The sequence below is a fragment of the Talpa europaea genome (assembly GCF_964194135.1).
Source record: "Talpa europaea genome assembly, chromosome: 8".
Lineage (NCBI taxonomy): Eukaryota > Metazoa > Chordata > Mammalia > Eulipotyphla > Talpidae > Talpa > Talpa europaea.
Window position 1 is genome coordinate 89,805,629 of NC_140075.1, and position 23,324 is coordinate 89,828,952.

Here is a 23,324-nt window from a genome sequence, read left to right on the forward strand (position 1 = left end):
TCATGTATTTTCAGTAACTCAAACTCAATATTGACACTTCAAATGAACAAGAAGTAGGCAGTGTCAACAAGATCAACACAAGTTAAAGAACCACTTGAATTCATGTACCTTTTTAATTGACTTGATATTGTTCCCACTGTCATCAATCCTTTGAGAAACTGTTGTTGCCAAAAGATCAATAGTCTTAATTCCTCTGCATGGGTTTCTTCAGTGACAGCCACACAATTTACCATCAGCAAGTGGCTTTCCTTGCTTGCTAACAAGAATCACTTAGAGAACTTTGGTTGCAGCTTCATTTTCATTTTTTATTTTGTGAAGAATTCTGAGATATTTCTATTCTAAACCTAATCTTTCTGACAGTTGTGTGCCTGTTGGGAATACGGTGGTGTATCATTTGGTAATGTCAAAATATAGTTTTAGCTCAGTTCTATATGCTTTTATCATCTAATACAGTATCAAAATAATTCATACTACACTGTGCCATAAAGGCACAATATCAGAAGTCCACTTTTCTTGTTTTGACAGGATGGATACACACTGGTAATAATCAAATCAGATGTTATAGCTTACTGTATGCAGCATCAAAATGCTATTGAGTTGTAACTGTTCTATTAATTTGCAATGTGTTGAGCTCAGTGTGAAAAGTGAATCATATACAGACTGATTACAACTACTCACTCCTGTTGTTAACCATGAAAATAGCTGGACAGTATGTAAACAAAAAAGCATGGTGTATTCCAGTAAAACTTTATTTATGGGCACCGAAATTCAAAATTCATATAATTTCCATGTCACAAAATGCTACTCTTGATTCTTTTTCAATCACTTAAAAATATGAGAACCATTCTTAGGCCACCTGCCATACAAAAAAACAGGTAGGGGCCAGATTTGGCCTGCTGGACATAATCTGCCTATCTCTGATCTAAATAATCTCATTTTTTATTATTTATAATGGTGGTGTAGAGGTAGTTATATAAACCACAGCTACATTCTTCAATTAAGGATAATAGCAAAATAATATTTTAGTTTTAAACGTCCCTACTTTAGTATGCAATTATTCTGCCTTCAAAAATTATTTTCCCAAATAGTAGACAGTATTTCTACTGTCTACTAAAATGTTTGATATAATTTATAAAATTATTTTAATATATTAGCATAATTCAGTTAATAATCCTCAAACTGTGAGAGATCAAAGATGAAAAAAGGGGGTTTAATATTCAAGTAGCTAAATGCTAAAAGTATACAAAATTATACAAATTATATTTAACTATGTAAAAGTTTAGTGGGGAGATGAAGAAAAATTTCCAATTAAGCAGTTTGTGGTTTTTTTCCTTCTGAAAAGGGTTAATCCGTCCTCTGACGTTTAAGAGGTGGATCTTCAAGAGTCTCTGTAACAAATGCAGAAAACCTGTATTAGGTAAGACACTAACATTTGAAAATACTTTTTATTTATTTTATTTTAGGATTTATCATTTTTTAAACTTTTTTAGACAATATTTGCTTCCCCTCACCTCCTCAGATTGAATCCCCATAGAATTTCCTTCCCCAAGGCACCTATGCACCATTACCACAGTCCCCTGTGCTCCTCCTCTCCCGCCCTCTCATCCTTGAAAATACTTTTAAAAAATAATATGGGGGGCCTCTCCAGTGGTGCAGTGGGTTGTGCGCAGCACTGAAGCTGTACGCAGCCTCTGCAGCTTGGGTTCTATTCCCAGCCAGCCAGGGAGATTCCTACAAGGTGTGGCATACTTCTGTTGCGTGCCTGCTTCTCCCCTCAGCAGTGTATTTCTGTCGTCTGCCTGTCCTGCTCCCCGCTCTGTCTCTGGTGAATCCTCTCACCCTCCCATGCCTCTGACCTGTACCCGTTCTTGTGTAAAAATCAATATTAAAAAATATGGGGATTTTAAAGATTTTTAGTATGTTTAACTTATACTTGAATTTATTATTTTAATGAAATAGTCTACTACACTGAACAGTGTATCATACTAGAATTGATAAAATTGGATCACAGATAAATGGCAGAGATCTTAAATTGAAATATCTAATGGGTTTAGTTACTCTAATCCAACTTTAATACAAAATATAAAATACCTATGTAGCCTGAAAAAAAAAAAATGTGTGAAAGATATCACAGTTTACATTTAATCTCCCAGTATCACTCACCTAGGCTTAAGGGCTGGTTCTTGTACAGAACAGCAACAGGAATCTGAAAGGTGATGCATACCATCTCCTTGTTAGGGGCCACGTTTCTTACTAGGTGAACTGAACTGCACGCCTCCAGTGAAATGCCCAGTGCAGCTCCAGCTCGTTGCTGAACATCTTTAGCAGGATTAGCATCTTTGGAAAAGCTGTAACAGTGAACTATGGGAAGGAACTCATGGCTACATGGCTGCCCATCTAAAAGCAATTTGAAAGCAGTGAGAAACTCGATAGCCTTTGCTGGCAAGTTCATGACAATGTGCACAGAGTGTTTTCTTTCTTTTGACAGTGGCCCCAGCTGCTCCATTAACTCTTTTCTGACTGGTCCTTGCAGGAAGTCTTTCCCATCCAAGTTAAAGACCTTTACCTTTTGATCTACTTTATTTAATTTACAATTGTGCAGTAGCCATTTATGGGATTCAGGATTGAGATCATTGGCAAACACAGTACAGTTTTTCTTTGCTACTGGAATGGCAAACGGCCCAACCCCAGCAAAAACATCAAAGAGGACATCCCCAGGTTTGAGAAGTTCTGTGATACGGCTGTGTTCTGTAGAGAGACGAGGATTCCAGTAGACTTTTGAAAAATCAAATTCATAGGTGTAGTTGTTTTCTCGAACCTGAAAAAAAGTATTATGCTTTTTTGTTAATCTGATTAGTTTTAAATCTTAGCCATTGATATTGGATGGGTGTACCCACCCACCAACCCACATTTAAATTTACTACTATTAAAAGCAAATAACTAGGCATTTAAACATTTCAATTAGAATTCTGGTGTTCATATTATTGAGGCTAATTAATCTCTCACAGGAGATTTCTTCCTGAGAAAAGTCATTTCTTCGAGGCCAAAAGGCTCTCCTCACTCTAAAGGGCCATAAAGTGGTTTCCAAAGACATTAAGAATTTTTCAGATAGGTCAGTTGACAGGCTTAATTGGCCTATATGAAAAAAAATTTCTCTTATGTTATCTAATGGAGAGTGGAAAAAACTAATTTGAAACAACACACTATTCATAATTTTATGTGGTTATTAGTGCTAACCACGTGCTAAGGTGAGTGCTAAGTTGCAAACAACACTTCCACACAACAAATAAACCTCCTTCCTTATTCAGTGTTCAGTTTGTAAGAGAAGCATGATATATAGATGTGTTATGTGTCATTTAATTTTGAGGTATTTTACTATTTTTTTAGAGTTTCATGGATTTTGTAAATTTCACATCCACAAGTCAGAGCCGGTGTGTAGAACAAATCATTGCCCTATTTTCTCCTTTCTTCAACTTCAGTTTTCATGGATTAACTAAATATATAACAGTGAAGCTTAGTCCTGAACAAAATTAAGACTTTCAACCATATCTTTTGGGGTTATCTGTCTCCAAAAGAACATAAACATGACAGAAAATGGAAAACAAAACTAAAAGTTATAGAATCTGTCCTTAATATCATCTGCAGTCCCTTATTTTAACAGGTGAAGAATCAAAGGCTAGCGAATTCTCAGTTCTATAAATCTAATAGAGACACATCTTTTGTATTCTGCCTTTATGAACCTTAATTCCAAATCTATACATATTTTTCCCCTCTCAACCACATCAGATACTCTGGCCACATTATTAATGTTTCAGAGTTGAAAATGTTTCCAGATTGTGTCAACTAAAAGTCTTTCTAGGTATATATATCTTGGGATGCTTTTCCTGAAATCTACTTGCCTTTTTAAGCTTCTTAATGTGAAGCACTAGATCAGGAAAAAAAAAAAACAATAACAAACCCCAGCTACATTCTAAGTATCCTGGCTTTACTCATGCTATCTTTTATATCTCAATTTCACTTCCTTAAATTACTTTTCTGCCAGATTCACTTTCAGGAATCTTTCTAATCACAACATGGGTACATATTGTACCTAAATGTTGCATGAGTTCCTAAAGTAAACTGAAGTGTGATTCTGTTTGGAACAGAGAAATTATACTCAGTCTTTACATTCATTTTATAATATAAATATTACTATAAAATACATCCAAAGGATAAACTTTAGTTGATTTACGAAACCAAGTGCAAGGCTTTTGTAAAATTACTGAAGTTTCTAAGAGCTTTAGGATGCTCTGTGAGAGGGCTGCTACCCGTTAATCCCAAAAGTCAATACCAAGTGAACAAAATGCATAATGTTCAGTCTGGTTATGCCTAAAGCATATGCCTTAGTGTTAGCTGAGATAAGCACTGTTATCAAGGGATTCACATTCAAATCTTCTATACAAGATCTCACAATTACGCACCAGCAATAGGCAGTGGAGTTTGGTATACAGAGAACCATGCATAAGGTGTAGAGTTAATAGCCTAGCTCCAAATACCTTGCTCATTCCTTGTTACTTCATAAAGAGAATATAGTAACATCATTAGTCCTTAGGTTCCTTAGGATTTGTTACATTTAAAACATTTAGTTCAGGGCTTAAGTAGTAGTGGTATTTCAGTATTTTGATATTAAACTATGGAGAAAAAGTATAATACTTACAATCATCACTTAAGTCTTATGTGGCCTTTCTATTTCAAATTTTGGCTAAATTATGCAGAGTGTTTAATTTGTTTCCTAGCTTGGGTACAAAATTTCACATAAGGTCCACATTTTGGCTTTAACCAAGTTTATTATATTCTGTATGCTTCAGTATTTTAGGAGTGTAAGATGAGAAAGTGGTTTAGATCAGGAATCTTGTTCCTACATGCTTTAAGTTTTGTTTGAACTAGATGTTTTATTTCTCTTAAAAAAGAAATATGTGCTCCCTAGAAAAGCATATAGGTGATCATAAGGGCCACAATACTAAATAAAAAAATATGTCCACTGTTAATATTCTGATACATGTTCATATTTATAGAGATATTTAATTAAAATGGAACTATGTTACATATAATGTTACACAACTTGCTTGTCAATGGACAATTTATTTTAATAAACATGGAGCTAGTCTAATAATGGAGTATTTTATTTAACTATTATGTAAGAGTTGATCAATTCTCTATCAATGAATATTTAGGTTGTTTCCATTCCTTTATTTGTTTGCTTATTTACTATTATAAAAATGGTGATGATGAACATACACACACACACACACACAACCGATATACATAATTACAATTATATCCTTCGGATAACTTCCAATAAATGGAATGCTAGGTCAGAGGACATACCCATTCAAAACAGCAGTATGTTGATATTATGACACTCTTCCCAAATGTCTGTATCAAATTTGTACTCCCATCAAGAGTAGATGTAAATTCTCACATACTCATCAATACTATTATAAATATTTTTAATCCTTGTCATCCATTCTCATTCTAAACATTAATCTTGATGTACATCATACTAGGAGACAATAAAATACTTTATACCTTGGTCATCATGTTCTCCTCTCCAGAGAGTACTTCCATTTGGAAATTTCGGTATGTATTATCAATATTATTGATTTTATTTACTGCTGAGGTGATTCCTGGATTTTTGTCAATCACAACTTGGCCTAAAAGAGATAAGCATTTATAATAAATACAAGCTATTGGTTCCAAAATAAAATGGAAATGAATTTTCTATTGGTTTATATTTAAAAAAAAACTTTATCTAGCATGTATATAATAGAAGCAAAAAACTTCAACAGATTACTCATGTTAATGTCTGATACCCTCCAATAGAAACACAGAAAAAACTGTAAGTACATTTTTAAAGAAAAATTTTTGATTTAGATATATCCAACTTTATTTTTATGTGTTTAATAAATCTTTTAAAATGTACCAATACAACAATAAGCAGAAAAACCAGACTATAGGAAATTGGCAAAGAATGGAAAGAAATATAAGTGCTGTGGTAATTAATGGTCTTAAAACATCAGCCTGTCCCCATTAGCCTCAAACCAAATGTTTGTGTACTGCATACTTAAAACACATGCCCACATGCCTCCATTTTGGAAATAAATGTCAGCAAAATGTTTTCAAATAAAATGAACATATTCTTGTGTCTTAATGTTCATTTACTTAAATCTCCTTCATGTCAAGTATTTGCCAGAGTAGGAAAAGCTACAAAAATAATAAAATACAAAGACATGGTATATTGATGACTTATTATCAAAGTTGACTTTTTGTCAGCATTTTAACAATTTATAAGATTCTATATGTTGTCTCATTGCATAAGGAAAGATAATGATATATAAGTCAGTAAAAAGTATTTGATAATACAAATGCTGAAGTATAACCACATTTGTCCAATTCTCATAATTAGCTGCTGATTTTGAATATGATAATATCAATAAATTCTAGTCAATCATTACTTTTATCTAGTTCTGCTTCAGCTATTACAACTCAATTTTTAAGGTACATAAGTTAGGTAAAAACAGATATTAAATTTTTGTATAAAAGACCTATTCTGAAGGCCTATAGTAAAAGCTTTAAAATTGTTACTGTATGAAAATATTTCACTTTAAATTTGAGTGCCCCTTTTGGACAGACAGGTTATAAAATGGGAATGCCAAAAAGCATTACTGTGTTAGGATATGCAGTGACTCACAGGACAGCCTAAATTTGACATTTGTACCCAGTGATAAAGATCTGCTTAAGTGTTTATTATGTTATCACCAGGTATTATCAACCCCTGTCATCAATATAAACAACAGAAATGCACAATAGCATATTTCTGAAATCCTAACCATGCAAAATACTATATGATAAAGCTGAAAATAATTCCCAGAAGTTCTGACAATTACTCTACATTATGAAAAAAAATTAATCAGGAGAATGCATGAACATTAAATATTTATGTAAGAACAAATGCAATAGTTTTTATAAAAAAAGTTTTCTATTTTTTTAAATCCTGGGGCTAAAAGTAGTACATACACAAGCACTGGCTCTAAAAGGCTAGGAGAAGGAACGCTAAAAAACAAAGGTGCCAGACATACAGAAGAGACTTACTTAACTGAATTAACAAAAGCATGATTAAACATTCTCACATTTTTTTATTACAAAATACTCAAATTTATAAAACCTGGCATTTGGATAGGCCAAAAGGCCTACAAAGTCCTGTGTACCTACATGACAACTCACCAAATTATTTTACCAAAGCTGATTATTGAAGTTTAATCTATACTTACAAACTGCATACACAAAAACCTGAATTGGTATTTAGAGCATGTTACGACTTCAAGGGTATCCCAGAGTGGGCCTCAAGCGGGGTATGAAAGGGAAGATTTTAAAATGATAGTGTACTGCTTCTGTAATCTGGCATTTAAAAAATTGTTTAAAACTATGGGCCTCCCTGGTGGCGCAAGGGGTTAAGATGCGATCTATGGAGCTCTCTGTGGCCACTGCAGCATGAGTTTGATCCCTGGCCAGGGAGCTACCCACATGGTACAGCAGACCTCTCCTGACTCACCTGCTGCTCCCCTCAGCAGTCCCTTCAAACTGCCTGTTCTGTTCCCTACTCTGGTGAATCCTCTCACCCTCCACACTCTGGCCTGTTCTTGTATACATAAATAAATCTTAAAAAAAAATTTTTTTTAATTAAAATTAGAACTTGCTAATTGTTATACAGCACATTAATACTATTATGACACACCTACCAATTAAATTCTTGAAAGGTAGTTGGTGATCACGAAGGTTCAGGTGGGCAATGTGTCCAACTCTGCTAAATCCTGAAGTCACATCTTGACCTTCAGGAAGTACAGCTCTCAAGATTTCTTCTGACTTAAAGTTTTCATAAGTTAGTTCCAAATCATATTTGGATATCAGTGGATTGACATTAAGCTGCTTTAAAATATTGAGTTCTGCTTTCTCAAAGGAATTAACAGTAAACATTTTATGGGGATCCAACATAATTAGCCTACTTTCTTCATCTTCTGGATCTTCAATCACACGTTTTATGCCTGGGCGCTGCAGTGCTGTCCTTTTAAGGAATCGCATCAACTTATTGACTATTTCTTTTTTCACTCTCAGCACTGGGATGGGGATGGTCTTTTTGAAAGCTGTTCTATCAAGTTCTGTCATTCCTCGCACTTCAGAGGGTGGTGAAAACAACTCAGAGTCTCTCTGAGTTGTTTCTATTTCAGACATGGTTGAGAATCTTTTTCTTTGACCCAACGAAAATATACCAGGTGCTTTGCTAAGGTTTTTTATCAGTGATGACCAAGTTAGAGGAATCAACCATACTGACTCAATTATTCTACAGCTTTTCACTTTGAAAAGTCTTCTTGAGAATCCAAATGGTGTCCATAAGTTCCTAAAAAAAGTATTCATTTAAAAAAAAACCGGTAAGGCTACAAATTCACTTACATATTCATAAATAGGTTTTGAGCATAAAAATCTAAATTCTGTTTAAATAAACTACTAAATGCTGATAATTAAAATTTTTAGTGATATAGGAGAAATATACTCTTTCAGGATAGGGATGGCTTTTATTAGTGGTAAGTAAATTTCCACCTTAAACCACTTGATGCTGGGTCGGGGTTTAATGATCCATCAGCTTTCCAATAGTCAATGAATCCTCTCCACCCTCAATTTTCTATACAATATATATGAAAGGCTGAAATTCGAGTGAAAGAACCATCTCTAAATGAAATGGTCATTATACTTACCATGTTATCAATGGAATATTTACTAGGCTATTCTTTTAAAGTGCTTATTGTGTCAGCCGCTCTGCCAAATGCTTTAAACACAGTCATTAACCTCAGGAGTTGTGTAGTATCACATTCTCATTTTGTTAAGTGAATAAATGAAAGCTCAGAAGTAGGTTGATTCACCGAAAAATCTCCTGGAAGCTAAGCGATTGAGCAAGGATTAAAACTCAGGAATGATGGACCTCAGTAATTGTGTTCTCAATACATATATTTCTGTATTTTTTACCTGGTTCCATGGTCTACTGTTAACTCGCCCTGCCTATAACTAGGTTTCAGCATTTTGAAGACTTTGCAAAGTCCCATAAACAGCAACAGTTACTCGCTTAGCGTTCTAAAATATCAAGAAATAATTTTAAGTGGAAAGGATCTTGGCCTGCAACCCTGTAAAGCAACTGAAATTCCACAGGGTTCAAAATACATATAGCAATTAACCATGTGATCTGGGATAAATTACTTCATCTGAGTCTCGGTCTCCCACCCGCAAAATGTGGCTACAATGTCTACCTGAAAGTTTTCGAAAAGATTAAACAAATTCCTCACTGTCCAATACGCAGACCCTAGAGTCAGCACCCACGCCGGTGGGTGACGTTTCCGCGCTCAGGCAGCGCGTGTGGCAAAAGCCCGGGGTGGGCTGGGTGCTGCCACCCGACCCTCCCCGATCCCGACGACCTTGCTCAACGGCACCAAAGTCACAATCCCAGTCCACGGCGTCGCTCCGCAGCTGGCTCCAAGACCAGCACCTCACCTCATGCCCGGGTGCAGCTCGGAAATGGGCCGCCGGGCAGTGGGCTGGCCTCGATGACATCATTACTGGTCGCCGCAGAGGGCCGAGCGTCAGTAGGTCCCGTTCCCCCACTTCCCCGCCCTGGTGAGGTACGGGAAGCCGGAGGGGCCAGGCCCACAGCTCCGCCTCTGGAGCGACTCACGACGGTAGGATAGAGACAGTGACTCTCACATGGACCTGGTAGTCGGCCAGCGAGCATCATGGAGGCGCCCAGGGGGATTATCGATGCTGAGCTGGGCTGGTACGTCTCTACTCAGCAGCCCGAAGAAGCGGAGGCTGAAGAGTTGAGTCCGTTGCTAAGCAACGTAAGTGGGCTCGGCTAGTTTCCCGGAGCTGACGGCCTGTGGGCTTCTCTGAAGTGCCTGCCAAATTATGAGCGGGAAAAGACGGGGGGTGGCACGGGGAGAGAGGAGGATCTGGATGGGGGTTGATACTTGGGGAATGCGACCCCAGACGGCAACCGAGATTCGGAGGAGGTCCGCGAAGTGTCCGTGAATGTGTTAGCAGTTAACGTGCCCAAAGAAGGAAAACTGAAGCACAGGTGCACTCTCAGGTGGAAGGGGTGCAACACTGAGTCGAGCTTGGACCCGACTAGATGAGCAGCCTTAGTGTTCTGTATCTCATAGTTGTTACTGTCGTAGTAGTCCTCTTCCTGTTTTTTCCACCAGTCATGTGAGTTTTCGCAAGAGTCATAAGATTTTTCTTTTCTCCACTTAGTCATTGGGGTCTGTAAACATCTTAATATAGAATATAGAAATCCTTAGTGAAGAAGTGGAGGTGGCCTGGTAATATGGACATTGTTGGTCTAGTAATGCGTACATGGCACTTCCCTGTGCCTAAAGCTTGTGCAATGGGCACTCAGCTTTTTCGTCCAAGTCCCTGAACTGTAACAGTTTCTGGAACTTTGCTCTCAAATGATATCTTGGGGGAGGGTGTTTTCAGTAGTTTCCTGACCAGTGCAACATAAGTTGTTTCCATTCTCTGCATGTTGTCCCTGACCATTCTTGCAGTTGGAATGAATGCACTTAATTCATTAAGTATATTAGTTTTGCAGTTCTACTAATTGGGGAGGGATAGTTTTGCACAGCAGTTCCAGGCTGATTTAGGGATTCTTCAGGGTCACATGCTGCTGAGGCCATAGCCCTCTTCTCCTAACCCGCCACATTCCTATCATAGCTTCATCTTTTGCAATTGCAAGGTTAATCAGGGCTTTTTCTGAAGCCTACTGGGGCCCTGTGCTGGTGGAGATGATTTTCTTAGGAAACAAAATTCCTGGAGTTGCACTTAGTATGGAGGTGGAAAGGGTAGAAAAAAACAAACCAATCTGGTTGAGCAACTAGTGTGACACAAAATTCCCAGTGGTTTGCAGGACACTGCCCCCCTCATCTGTCTTTTCTTGACAAAATTTGAACTTTTGTGTGCTTACAGGAGTTTCACAGACGGCAATCCTCAGGTGTTTCATTTGGTTTCTCAGTGTTTAATTTGATGAATGCCATCATGGGAAGTGGCATCCTTACCTTAGCTTATATTATGGCTAATACTGGTATCCTTGGATTTGGGTAAGTTTTTTTTTTTTCTCTTTTTACCAGTACTTTTCATTTTGATGGTAAACACTGAGAAGCAAAGAGACAAGGAACTTTTTATTCCAGAAGTTGGGGTTGTACAATTTCTAGTAAAATTTATTTCAGTGGTTTTAGCATTTTCCTGTTAATTTTATAGTGGTACTAGTCTGTAGCTTGGATGGATGCTATATAATTTGTATTGTTTATCTAAAAGTGCAGCTAGTTTAAAAAAATGGAAACTTGATCTATATTTGTTTATAACTGTAAGGAAATTCTTACTTGTTTTGTCAAGTTGACCAAAGAGAATCAGTTTCAGTAATGCAGATTACTTATAAATAAGTAATAAGCAATTTTGTGACTGTAGATACAACACCTAATCTATTCATTCTGCTCCCTCTCCTATTATTAAGTTCTTTTTTCTGCCCCCCTATCTAGACCAGTCTTTCATTTCTGGCTTCTCTGCTTCCATGGTACTTGTATATGCATTCTGTTATAATGACTTTTTCCAAGTTGGTTTCTGCACAAAACTCTGAAATTCTTTAGCACTGGACCTTCCCTTAGCATCTAGCACTGAGGTTAATAGAATGAAGAAGTTTGTTTTGTCAGAAACAGATCTGATTTACTAGGACATTTAAAATATATTGAGTCTCACTTAGATTTGTTTTCTGCTTTTATTTCTTACTTCTTGATAAATCAAACCAAGTTTTAAGTAACATTTTACTGCATTTTACTCTTGAGTGTACTCACAGACTTTGACAATTTTAGAAATTCTAAACTTTATGTGACCCCATAGGCAATATTTAATCCTAGTACTTGTAATGGTATATGACTGAATGTGTGCTCACTGGTGACACCAAACTGTTATTTTGTGACACTTAGCTGACAAGTGTACTTTTACCTCTCAGTTTATTCCTTATTAATAAGTATTAAGAGGACCAAAAAGAGATAATTTCTTCAAATATTGAGGTACTCCATTGGGGGCAGGTCTTTAAAACTTGTCCTGACAGTATCCTGAGAACAAGTAGGGGTTTATTCATATTGTTTATTTTCACACCTTTGGTGAGGAGACCCCAATTATTACATTGTTTGCACATTTTTCACATTGTGTTATTAGAAAGTGTGTTAACTGCAATTTTTGGTTTGGTGAGTGTGTGTGTATTAGATAGATGCTAAGAAATGCAGTCTAATTCAATATTGTTAGATGAAGGTATGCTAGGAAGAAACACATAATTGGAAGTGGTTTAATGAAAAATGAAAAAAGGAGAAGAAAAAAGGAAGAAGTCTGTGAGATTTTACAAATAAAGCTTCTCTTAAGACTTAGAATAGGAAAAAAGTAGTCATAAGAGGGAAATGTTATAAGATCATTGAAAGGCTAAACCAGCAGTCAGCAGACAAGCGTGCTAAAGGGGGAATTTTGGTTTTGTTTTAAGTAAAGTTTCTAATTTCTGTTTTGATTTTAAAAGCAGCATATTTTCATTTAAATAAAATTTGGTAAGTAGAGAAGAATATCTTCTTACTTTCTTTGATCATTGCATCTACTCTAAGACAGTCTCTGTGAACCTTTGAATGTGAAAAAATTTGTTTTGTAAAAAATATCATTCAAAAGAAGCTTTGTGGGGGTTGATGACCATGTACTCTTTTGTATTTTAGTTTCCTGCTGCTGATAGTTGCTCTTGTGGCTTCCTACTCAGTTCATCTTCTGCTTAGTATGTGTATACAGACAGGTAATATATACTGATTATACTGATTCGTTTGATGACACAGCCTCTTGAGATTATATCTACATGTAGGATTAGATGTTTCAAATCTAATTTCTAGTGGGCATACATTATTACTAGGTAGGATGATCAAAATGGAGATTTATATTTTTTACTTGCAAGTCTAGAATAAAGTGGGTTTTTAAGTAAGTGACGGAAGTGTATGTAATTGTTATACATATATGTATATGTATACATATATGTATGTATTTGTGTTTTTTCCACTTGGAACTTTATTATGTAACTTAGTCATAGTGAATAAATTCTTTTTAAGTAGTACTTTTAAATAAAAGTATATGAATTTTAGAACTTCTGGCATTAACAAATATACGTCCATCCATCCTGGTCTTTTTATCTCTCTATTCTTTTCTGTCTTTGGATGAGGTCAATTATGATGCTAGAATCATGAGTTTAATTCATATGTGGGTGAATTCACTATGCTCTATGTGATCTTGTAGTTTTCAGACTTTAAGAAGTAGAATTGATATGTAAAATAAATAAAAATGGGATTATTCTGACTGAAGTAGCCTAGAGGTATTTCTCGAGAATTTGAAGACTCTTAAGAACATAGTTCTAAATCCATTGCTGTAATCTGTTTATGCATCAGATACACTTGCGTATCTTTTTATAAACTGAGGTTTCTAAGCCTGGAATCTAATGCCTAGAATCTAAGGTAGGATTCAGAAATATATCATTAACAAGTCCTCCAGGTAAATCTTAACCCAAACTGGTTTAGGATCTGTAGTTCATAGCTATAACTTGTATCACTGCTTTTGGCCTTCCAGCCTACAAATGTATGCCTCTTCTTTTAAGAGGCCTGGGTTAGATAGAATATTAGTCAGATATAAATACTAGGAAACAATGCAATAAAACTAATCTCAAAGTAACAAGTTATTCATAACAGCATTCTAAGTTCAGAAATGATAGCATTAAATATACTTATTTTAAATCCTTTTGAAACTTGATTGGAATTTTAATGACCTTTTGAAATTTTGCTTCTTTGTGTAAAAATATATGTTTACTTAATTGTGATAGTTAGCATCTTAATGATTATTTCATGACAGATTCTCCTAAAGGTTAATGTTATCAATTACATGACAGTTATGTCTTCATTACTATAATGCTTTGCTCTATTAAGTTCAATTATTTGGGGGTAATAATTCAATTTATGAAGATTTCCCAGTAATGCTAATTTTCTGTCTCTTCTTCAATTTAACAAATTTGGCTTTAAAATTCTAATACTGTGCTGTTTTTTAAATAAATTTGGGACATATAAAGTGAAAACCTCTATTTCTCTTTCTTTTTTTCTTTTTCTTTGATTTTTATAGCCTATTTGGTCCATGAACTAACTTCTTCATGGTTCTTCGTACACAGTGATGCACCTGTCTTCTGTTGATTGAATTCCTTCAGTCAGTGTAAAATTCTCTCTGGAGGTAGGCTTTTCAAAAAGCTAGCTATCTATTTACAAAAGACTAGAGAATAATATGTAGCTAATTTTTCCTCTCATTTTGTTGGATTGTTATTAAGGAGTGTCATGCTTACATTGGATTCATTGGTCAGAGAAGAGAATATCAGAAGTCTTTACGAAATAATTTAATTATTATCCTGGAGGTAAAAGGTGATGTGAAAGCTTTATCTTTATAAAAGTTAAGAATTTCTGCACATTAAGTTCTGCTATTTTAGATTTTATATAGGGTCAGAAACTTTTTTTGGGACATAGTTTGGCACATGAGGTACCTTAATCTCTGTAGCCTTAGTTTGTCATCTGTAAAATAGTAATGATAATATTTCCCTCTTGTGATTGTTATGAGAATGAAATAAAATTGTGTGTGTGTGTATGTGTGTGTATAAAATACCAGATCCTTGATAAATGCTACAAGTTATTACTATAAGTTCTCAATGGAACAAAATCCTTGAGAACTGCAAGGTGTTGCACACACTGCAATCTCAGAAACAGTTGGCTTATTGTGATCTTTAGGAAAATTCTCTACACTCTTGGAATAAACCCATAGACAGTTCTTCTCCTGACCTCTGCATCACTATCACTAGTAGAAAAATGAGAATTCTGGTATTCTGCATGTTTCTGGTCAAAGCTTCACTCCCCAGCCCTTCATTCCCATTTCTTACTGTATCATCACCATTGTTTACCTTGAGATCATTTGTATTAATGACATTAGACTGTCTCAATTTATATCAGTCATTTCAAGAATCCATTGTTATCCTTAATTTTCTAGATATTCCATTTAACTCTGCCATTGCTTTTCTGAACTCATCTCCCACTCCTATCCAATCTTGAAACTCTTTACTGTGCTGTCTAGGAAGGGATGCAATTTTGTAATGATCAATCAGTAGAAGGACCATGAAAATAAGTAGCTGAGGTAAGTAGGCAATGCCTTCTCTGTGGAACACCTTATTCACACTCTTCTGGTTTTCTTCATATTTCAATTCTACTTAATCCTTTTCTTCTCCCTATCCTTAAACATTGGAATACCCCTAGGACTATTCCTCTAATTTCTTCTTTTTTTTTTACACTCTTAGCTTATGATGACCTTGATATTTATACCTCTAGCTTGATATTCCCTTGAATATCAGTGTCATATCCAACTGCCCTCATGAAGGCATCACCACTTGGATATCTAACATGTTTCAAATTGACCAAATTCTCCATTTGTGCACTATTATTTTTGTACTTTTTCCCCCATATAAATAGATGAAATCATTTTCCTTGTAGTTGATCAAGCCAAAGATCTTGGAGTTATTCTGGACACTTCTTTTTTGTTGTTATTCCCATATCCAAATATAAACTCCAAATGTGAAAAAGTATTTTTTTTTTAATTTTGAAGGTTAAATGTTGATCCACATTTCTGAAAACCATGATGAAAAGTTATAGAAGCTACCATCTAATCCTGCAGTTGAGCTGCTAGGTATTTACCTAGATGAGTTAAAGATGTAGGTCAACACAAAAACTATACGTGGATGTCTGTATTAGCTTTTTTCATGATTTCTGTAACCTAGAGCAACCAACATGTCCTTCAGTAGGTGTATAGATAAACTGTTAAATCAAGACAGTGGAATATTAGTCAACACCACAAAGAAATGAGCTATCATGCCATGAAAAGGCTCAGAAAAACCATATAAATGCTTATAGCTGGGTGAAAAAAGTCAATCTGAAAATGGTATCTCCTATGATTCCAACTATATGACATTCTATAAAACACAAAACTATGAGGACAATAAAAATATCAGTTGTTGCAGGGGATTGGGGGTAGAAAGAAAGAATAGACAGAACAACAGAGGATATTTAAGGCAGAGAAACTATTCTGTATGATATTATCATGGTAGATACATTATACATTTGTCAAAACCCATAAAGGGTACACCACTAAGAGCAGACTAATGTAAATTTGAACTTTGGAATGATATGTCAGTGTAGGTTCATTAATTAAAGCAAATATATCACTCTCATGAGGGATGTTGATATTGGGGTAGACTAAGCATGTGTGGGATCAAAGGTGATGTGGGAAGTCTTTTTACCTTCTGCTCAATTTTGCTATGAGCCTAAAACTACTCTAAATATGAAGTCTATCAAAATAACAAGGAAGAAAAGAAATTGAAAAACTCAGAGGAAAAGAGAAAAAGACTAGATGAAAACTTAAAAAAAAGTGCTCTATTTAATGGCTTCAGAGAAGCAAGAGGAGATGTCAGTCCTTAAACAAGAACAAGAAATTGTAAAAAGGTACATATTCAGGAACACAAGAGCCCTAGAAGATAAAAATTAGTATAGTTGGGTTGAAAGAATGTGTCAGAAAGGATATGTCAGAACAGGGGGAAAAGATAAAATGCTTGAAAATGGGAGAGAAAAGATAAGAAAATTAGAGATGCAGTCCAGGTGGTCTTACATGCAAATAATAGGAATTTCACAAAGAGAAGGGATAGTATGGTATAGTAGAAAATGATCTACAAAATAATGTTTGTGTAAATGAAGAAAATTTGTTTCTGGATTGAAAGTGTTCTTCATTTCCATTGTGATAATCATAAAAGAATCCATACTCAGACACAATTGTGAAAAATCAAAAACCCAGTCATAAAAAGAATATCCTAAAAGCTTTCAGAGAGGAGAAGCAAACAAATAAAATTCTCATACACAGAATCAAGAACTGGATGGCAGAAGACATCCCACCACCAGCACTGTAAATTAGAAGACTATGAAACAATAGTTATAAAATTCTTGGAGGAAATGATATCAATATAGATTTCTATACCTAGCTAGACTATTGTTTAAGCGTTAAGGTAGAGTAATGACATACATGCAACACTTTAACAGATTATCTTAGTGAGCAATGAAGGATGCCATTTACCAAAGTCAAGTGTAACCAAAAAACAGACGATCTAGTACAGGAGAGAAGCAAATGGAATTTTCAGGATAACAACTGAGCAGTAGATCTCAAAGCCGTCTCCACATTGGAGTAGTTGTTGTCACAAACATATGGTTAGTTCTCCCCAGGCCATGTTTATGTCAACATATTAAGGATGGGAGCCCTTTTTTTTTTTTCTTCTTCTTGAGAGGAATGCCTTTCTTATTTGTCCATCTAGCTCTAATTCACACTAACAGTACCTGAGTAGGTTAACAGTCTGGCCTGGCTGTTAGAGAAGTGTAGGAATCATGGAGAGAGGAATTGAACCAATGCAGTTATAAGGGGAATAAAGGAAACAGGTTAAAAAATGCGGGGGAATTAGACTTGAGAGGAGATTTTGTCTGAATGTGAAAAGGAGAAGATATGTAGGACATCTCCTGGTGTCATAGTTTCCCCTCCTTGTTTCACTAATGAAGCTAATAATACAACAGAGGGCATTGGTTCAAAATAAAAATGGATCAGTTTTGGATAAGTGAATTGTGAAGTATATCTTCATGGACATGTTCTAGAACACAAGTTGGAGATCGAAGTTCATTCATTCAATAGTCTTTTATCAGGAAGAGGCAGATAAATTAACAAAATTGACTTTCTTTCCTGAAAAAGCTTATATTAGAAGAGACAAATAAGTCAGTATATAGTTATAATGTATTATGATGTGTAATAATTTAAATATGTGCAAATTTCAATGATAGCTCACTGAGGAGAGAGTGTTTGTCGGTTTGGGGGGCTAAGAGTCAGTAAATACCCTGGAGGACTGAGCTCAAAAGGAATTTGACTAGCAAACAAGACAGACTATTCCAGCTTATACAAAAGTAAAAGGCATGTAGTGAATATTTTATTCAAGGTACCAAAAATAGTTTATTACTATTAAATTATTAGTGCATAAGTACAAGGGAGAAAATAAAACTAAAGAGATAGCAAGTGTCAGATCCTAAGGAAATTGGAGTTTTTGCTAAGATGGTGAGACGTCACTGAGATGGTTGAAAAGAGTCAAGGTAGATACTGAGACACATCAGTTATTTTCAAAGACAACTTTGGTACTTCCTAGAATCCATTGAGAAGCAGAATACAGTACCCACGCCCCTCTTTCTAAAGTAAGATTATAACTTTGTTAAGGCTTTTAATTTTTAGCAGCAATAAGGAAACAAACAAGGAGTAAAATTTTCGCTTTGTTATCTCCATTTAAAAAATTTAAACTACCTAGAGCAGTGAATCTTAACACTATCCATTGCAGTGCCCATTCCTTTAATAAAGAAAAAATTCAACATGCTCCCTTTACTATCTGAAATGAAATTCCTGGAGACTGCCTGTGGTGGGCTGATAACTCTCTCCAAAAGATACCCATATTCTAATCCCTGGAGCCTGTGAAAATTACTTTTTATGGCAAAAAAAAAAAAAAGTATTCTGTGTGTGTGTCATTAAGTTAAGGGTGTTGATATGGGGAGAGTATCTTGGTTGACACTAAATGTAGACACATGTATCACAGTGGATAATCACAGAAGAGAAGGCAATGTGACCACAGAAGCAGAGGGGAATGAGAGGGTAACAGATCAAGGTGTGCCAACCATCACCAGAAACTGAAAGAGGCAAAGAATAGATTCTCTAGAGGCTTGGGAGGTAGTGTGGCCCTGCTGGCACCTTGATATCGACCCAGTGAAACATTTTGGACTTCTGGTCTCCAGAACCCTATAGAAGAGAATAACTTCAATTGTTTTAAGCCACCAAGTTTGTGATAATTTGTTACAGCAGCCGTAGGAAACATACTATTTATATGAAATATAATGCCATACAGTAAAATAAAGGAAAAGCAAAAACAAAGCAAATGCTATTGGTGATGTGATTTCCTAAATGATGAACAAGTTTTGGCCAAGTTCCAAGCATGGATTTACATGGTAATTGTATTCCAGAAAATTTAGTGTATATTCAAACCATTTCTCAGCATCTATCAAATTGTGCTTGTCACACAGAGGGTATTTAATAAAAGCTGGATTCATGGGTGATGAATGGATGGATGTATTAGAGCTACAGAGGGATTATATTTTGAACGTTCCAAAATCAACATGCAAGGCAAAAATTATGTATAGTCAAAATTACCTTTGAAAATGTCTTATATAGTTTGTAAAACAGAATGTTCAACATTTACAGAACATTTGAACACTAGCATACCATTTGTCAACAAAGCTGAGTCTTTTTTTTTTTTTTTTTTTGCCCAGCATTGGTGTAGGCATCATATAAAGCATATGGATTGCTTTAGTCCCATGATGAATCCCATTCAGTATTTTGACATGCCTTTACTGTGAGAACACACAGGAACTGAGACCAACTAAAAAACAGTAGATTCCTATTTTCCATCTCAGAACTCAAGTGAGCATTGTTTATTGTTTGGAATGTTAGTCATCTATCCAAACTACTTATATTCTCATCTCTTTCTTATTTTGATTAGCAAGCATAGATTTCAGTTGACCCACAATTAATTAAGTAGGCTGATTTTGTGACTTCATTTTCAGTGAATTGGTATTCTCCTTTCATCCTTTTTGTTGATGAGTGGACTTGATTTCTCTCCCCCGGGGACAATGGGTAGAGACATTTCTGGTTGTCACAACTGAGGATGAAGGGGTGAAGGGGGTATGAGGTGCTACTGGCATCTAATGGGTAGAAGCTAGGGATGCTGCTACGCATTCTACAATGCACTGGACATGTCCCACCACAAAGAATTATCATAACCAAAAATGTCAGTGGAAGCAAAGTTGAGAAACTCTGGGCCAGATTGTGTGTGCGCTCTGCTCAAGTAGTGATTCATTCATATTTGTGTGGCCATTAGAGAAAATACTTCCTGTATCAAAGCTGAACTTTATTATTGGATTGGAGGGAAAATATGGATGTGAGTCTCTGAGTATTAAACATTTTTTTAAAGATTTATTTATGCATACGAGAACTGGGGTACAGGCCAGAGATGTGGGGTGGTGGTGGTGAGAGGATTCACCGGAAACAGAGTGGGGAACAGAACAGGCAGACTGACTGAAATACACTGCTGGGGGGAGCAGCGGGCGAATCAGGAGAGGTCTACTGCGCCATGTGGGTTTCTCCTTGGCCAGCTGGGGATCAAACTCATGCTGCAGAGGCTGTGGATTGCTTCACAGTGTGGTGCTTAACCCCTTGCACCACCAGGGAGGCCCTTAAACATATTTAAATTAACCCTTTTTTTAAAAAAAGTAACATATGGTCACAGATATGTGTGTATGTAGGTGTGTGTGCACATTTAGGCAGGACAACTTGGAGTAGTTCCCTGCTCATTATTCCCCACTTCTAGTTTCATTTCCCAAGAGTAGCAACATTTAGAGTTTTTGTTTTTAATTTTTTTTTTTTTTTGGTGTTTACCTTTCTTAGTTTAAATAATGTTCTTCTGCTGATGCTTTAAGATGTTTTCTGTTGATACTTTGTTATGAAAGGTGGGTATTTAACTTGGGTGTACTAATCCTATCTTCACCCATCTAACTTTCATTAGTTTATGTTCAATAATTCTTTCATTGATTATTTTATAATTTTAAATAAATAATGTATTTAAGCTTTATTTTTGTTGCTTAGATTTGAAACATTATCTCTCGACTCTGTTGTGTTATCTGATTTTAGTGCTCCTATCCTTTCACCTTTTCCTGCTTCCCAGTCTTTCTGCTACACCCTTACAATGTCAGGCTTAGAACATCAATATTTACTTTCTATTTTTTAATTATAACTAAGTCTTTCATGTTTTATCTGTAAGTTGAGTCTAAAAGTTGAAAACTAATGAGTAGTATTTGTGAGATACTGTTCACTGCAGAGCCCAGCGGTCTATTAGGACCTCAGCATTTTCTCTATGCATGCATGATCATAGCCTTTGTGCCATTTGAGTTATAGAAATGAGCCCTGAATGTATAGGTATCTCTGTACCATTTGAAAGGAGAGTGTTCCTAATATTCTAGTAATCTGTTTTCTTTCACTGCAATTCCTCTAAAATCATGTCACAGTTGATAAACTTCTATTTAAATACATATTAAGAAAGATCAGAGGTGGTAATACTGTTGCATAGTAGATATTCAGTAAATGAATAACCTATACAATGCTACTTGGGAGGAAAAAAAGGCTAGAGGAAAGTGATGAAAAACACAAGAAAGAAAATAATTTAAAAATAATAAGGGTGCATTCCAATTGGCTAACTTTCTGAGAGTTGAACTGTATTTGAATAACACATGTCCCTCAATTCAGCTCCAAAGATAATATTGCTGCTGCTGAAACTTGGTCTTTGTACTGTAACCAGAGTTTATTAATTGTCCTATTTCATTGAGGGAAAAATGCAAAGCAGACAGAACACTCGAGTAACTAGCTGGAAATATTCCACTACTTCATGGGAAGCAGCTTTCCAAATGATTCCTGTGGAGGCTAAACTCATGGTCTAGCCAAAATAGCACTAGAGTATGCCTTGATGGTACATTAAAGAAGAAATTTTCCCCCAATTTACTTGATTAAGATTTACAGCCTTTCTGCCCCCTCAAAGCATAGAATTGATTTCTTTAATATCAAAATATATTTCCTGAAATAGATTGCTAATGACTGCAGTCAGTTATTTATTTAAGGAAGATTGTGCCAAGTACTGCTCTATGAATTCCTGTAAAAGACTGAATTAATTTTATAATTTTCATAATTAATGTTATTCTTTTTTATAGGCATGTGCTATTAAGTAATGTGACTGATCATCACATCTTATTTTGATATCTATTAAAGCATCTTTCACTTTATAAATGAGATTTTAGAATAAATCCTATTAGACACTTGGTGGAGGAAATGTCACTATTGAAGTGACAAGGTTTTTAAATGTAAAGTTTCACCATCCCATTATAGTTATTAAAGAATATTTGAACCTACCCCTAAAAAAGAAGAAAAAAGGCTACATGATCATTATCTTTTGTTCATAATTTGTTTTACTCTCATGTATTTTACTTTATAGAATTCTATTTTTAATGAATTTTGTGAATTCAGTTTTTTTCACTTAATATTGACTTTATGGTTTTTAATGGCTGGAAGATGATGGAAGACATACTCTTCCATCAGGTATGTCTACTATAATATGCTTACTTTCCCATTTTTGAACATTTAGTCTTTTTCAATATGAGTAATGCATGATGAATATGTTTGCAACTATCGGCACAACTTGTTTTATTGCTCTTCATTTTATTTCACTTCAAGGATACTGTATTTTGTACAAATTGAAGTTTTATAGCAGACCTGTTGGAGCCATGTTTCCAACAGTGAGAGATGATGGCTAGCATTTTCTAGGAATGACATATTTTTGAATTAAGGTATGTCCTTGTTTTTTAGACATAATGCTATTGCATACTTGGCAGACTACACTATGCTCTAAACCTAGCTTTTATATTTAGGCACCCAGAAACCAAAAGATTTGTGTGGCTCACTTTATTGCTATATTCACTGGGACCCAACGTGCAATGTCTCCAAGGTGTGCCTATAATAATTTTCTGATTTTAGCTATGTTTACTAAACTGCAAGCTCCTAGGAGTCAAATATTTAAATATTTTAAAAGCTCATTGTTTAAATTGCATATCAAAAGTCAGTACCAATTTACACTGCTAACAAGTATCTTTGTTACCCTAATAATAGAATATTGTTTTGATTTATATGTTGAGGTGACCATTAATAAATGAATATATAGAGATAAAGCATTTGGGTGAGTGTGTACATATTTTATTTTAGTAAAACCCAAATGTTAAACCAGATGCCATTATTCATATTCATGATGTTTCAGACATGAAAACGTACTTCTAATTTTTGCATGTGATAAAAATAGTATAATGGCAATGGCAGGACTAAATGACTAGCTAGATATGCTGACTTGAAGGCAGAGTTAGAATTTAACATTGTACTCAGTTTCCATTTAAAACTTTAAACCTTTTTCACTCTAAAGTTTGAAGTTTCCTGTATTT

General features: G+C 35.3%; 2 protein-coding genes across 2 annotated transcripts in view; one reads left to right on the forward strand and one right to left on the reverse strand.

Moving 5' to 3' along the window:
- Positions 1-1,344: 1,344 nt before the first annotated feature.
- On the reverse strand, positions 1,345-8,283 carry TRMT5 (tRNA methyltransferase 5; the record flags this gene model as incomplete). The annotated part of the gene is made up of 4 exons (XM_084240040.1): positions 7,779-8,283; positions 5,569-5,693; positions 2,164-2,818; positions 1,345-1,388 (listed from the first exon to the last, which is right to left on the reverse strand). Exons 1-4 carry the CDS (start codon positions 8,266-8,268, stop codon positions 1,345-1,347), a joined length of 1,314 nt encoding a protein of 437 aa, XP_084096166.1. The 5' UTR covers positions 8,269-8,283.
- Positions 8,284-9,815: 1,532 nt separating this feature from the next.
- The window catches only part of SLC38A6 (solute carrier family 38 member 6), a gene marked incomplete at both ends in the record, with an annotated part of 53,174 nt that continues 39,665 nt past the window's right edge, over positions 9,816-23,324 (forward strand). The window contains 3 exons of the mRNA XM_084239558.1: positions 9,816-9,920; positions 11,044-11,174; positions 12,828-12,901. Coding sequence (XP_084095684.1) covers positions 9,816-9,920; positions 11,044-11,174; positions 12,828-12,901 — 310 coding nt within the window. The remainder of the gene's footprint in view (positions 9,921-11,043; positions 11,175-12,827; positions 12,902-23,324) is intronic.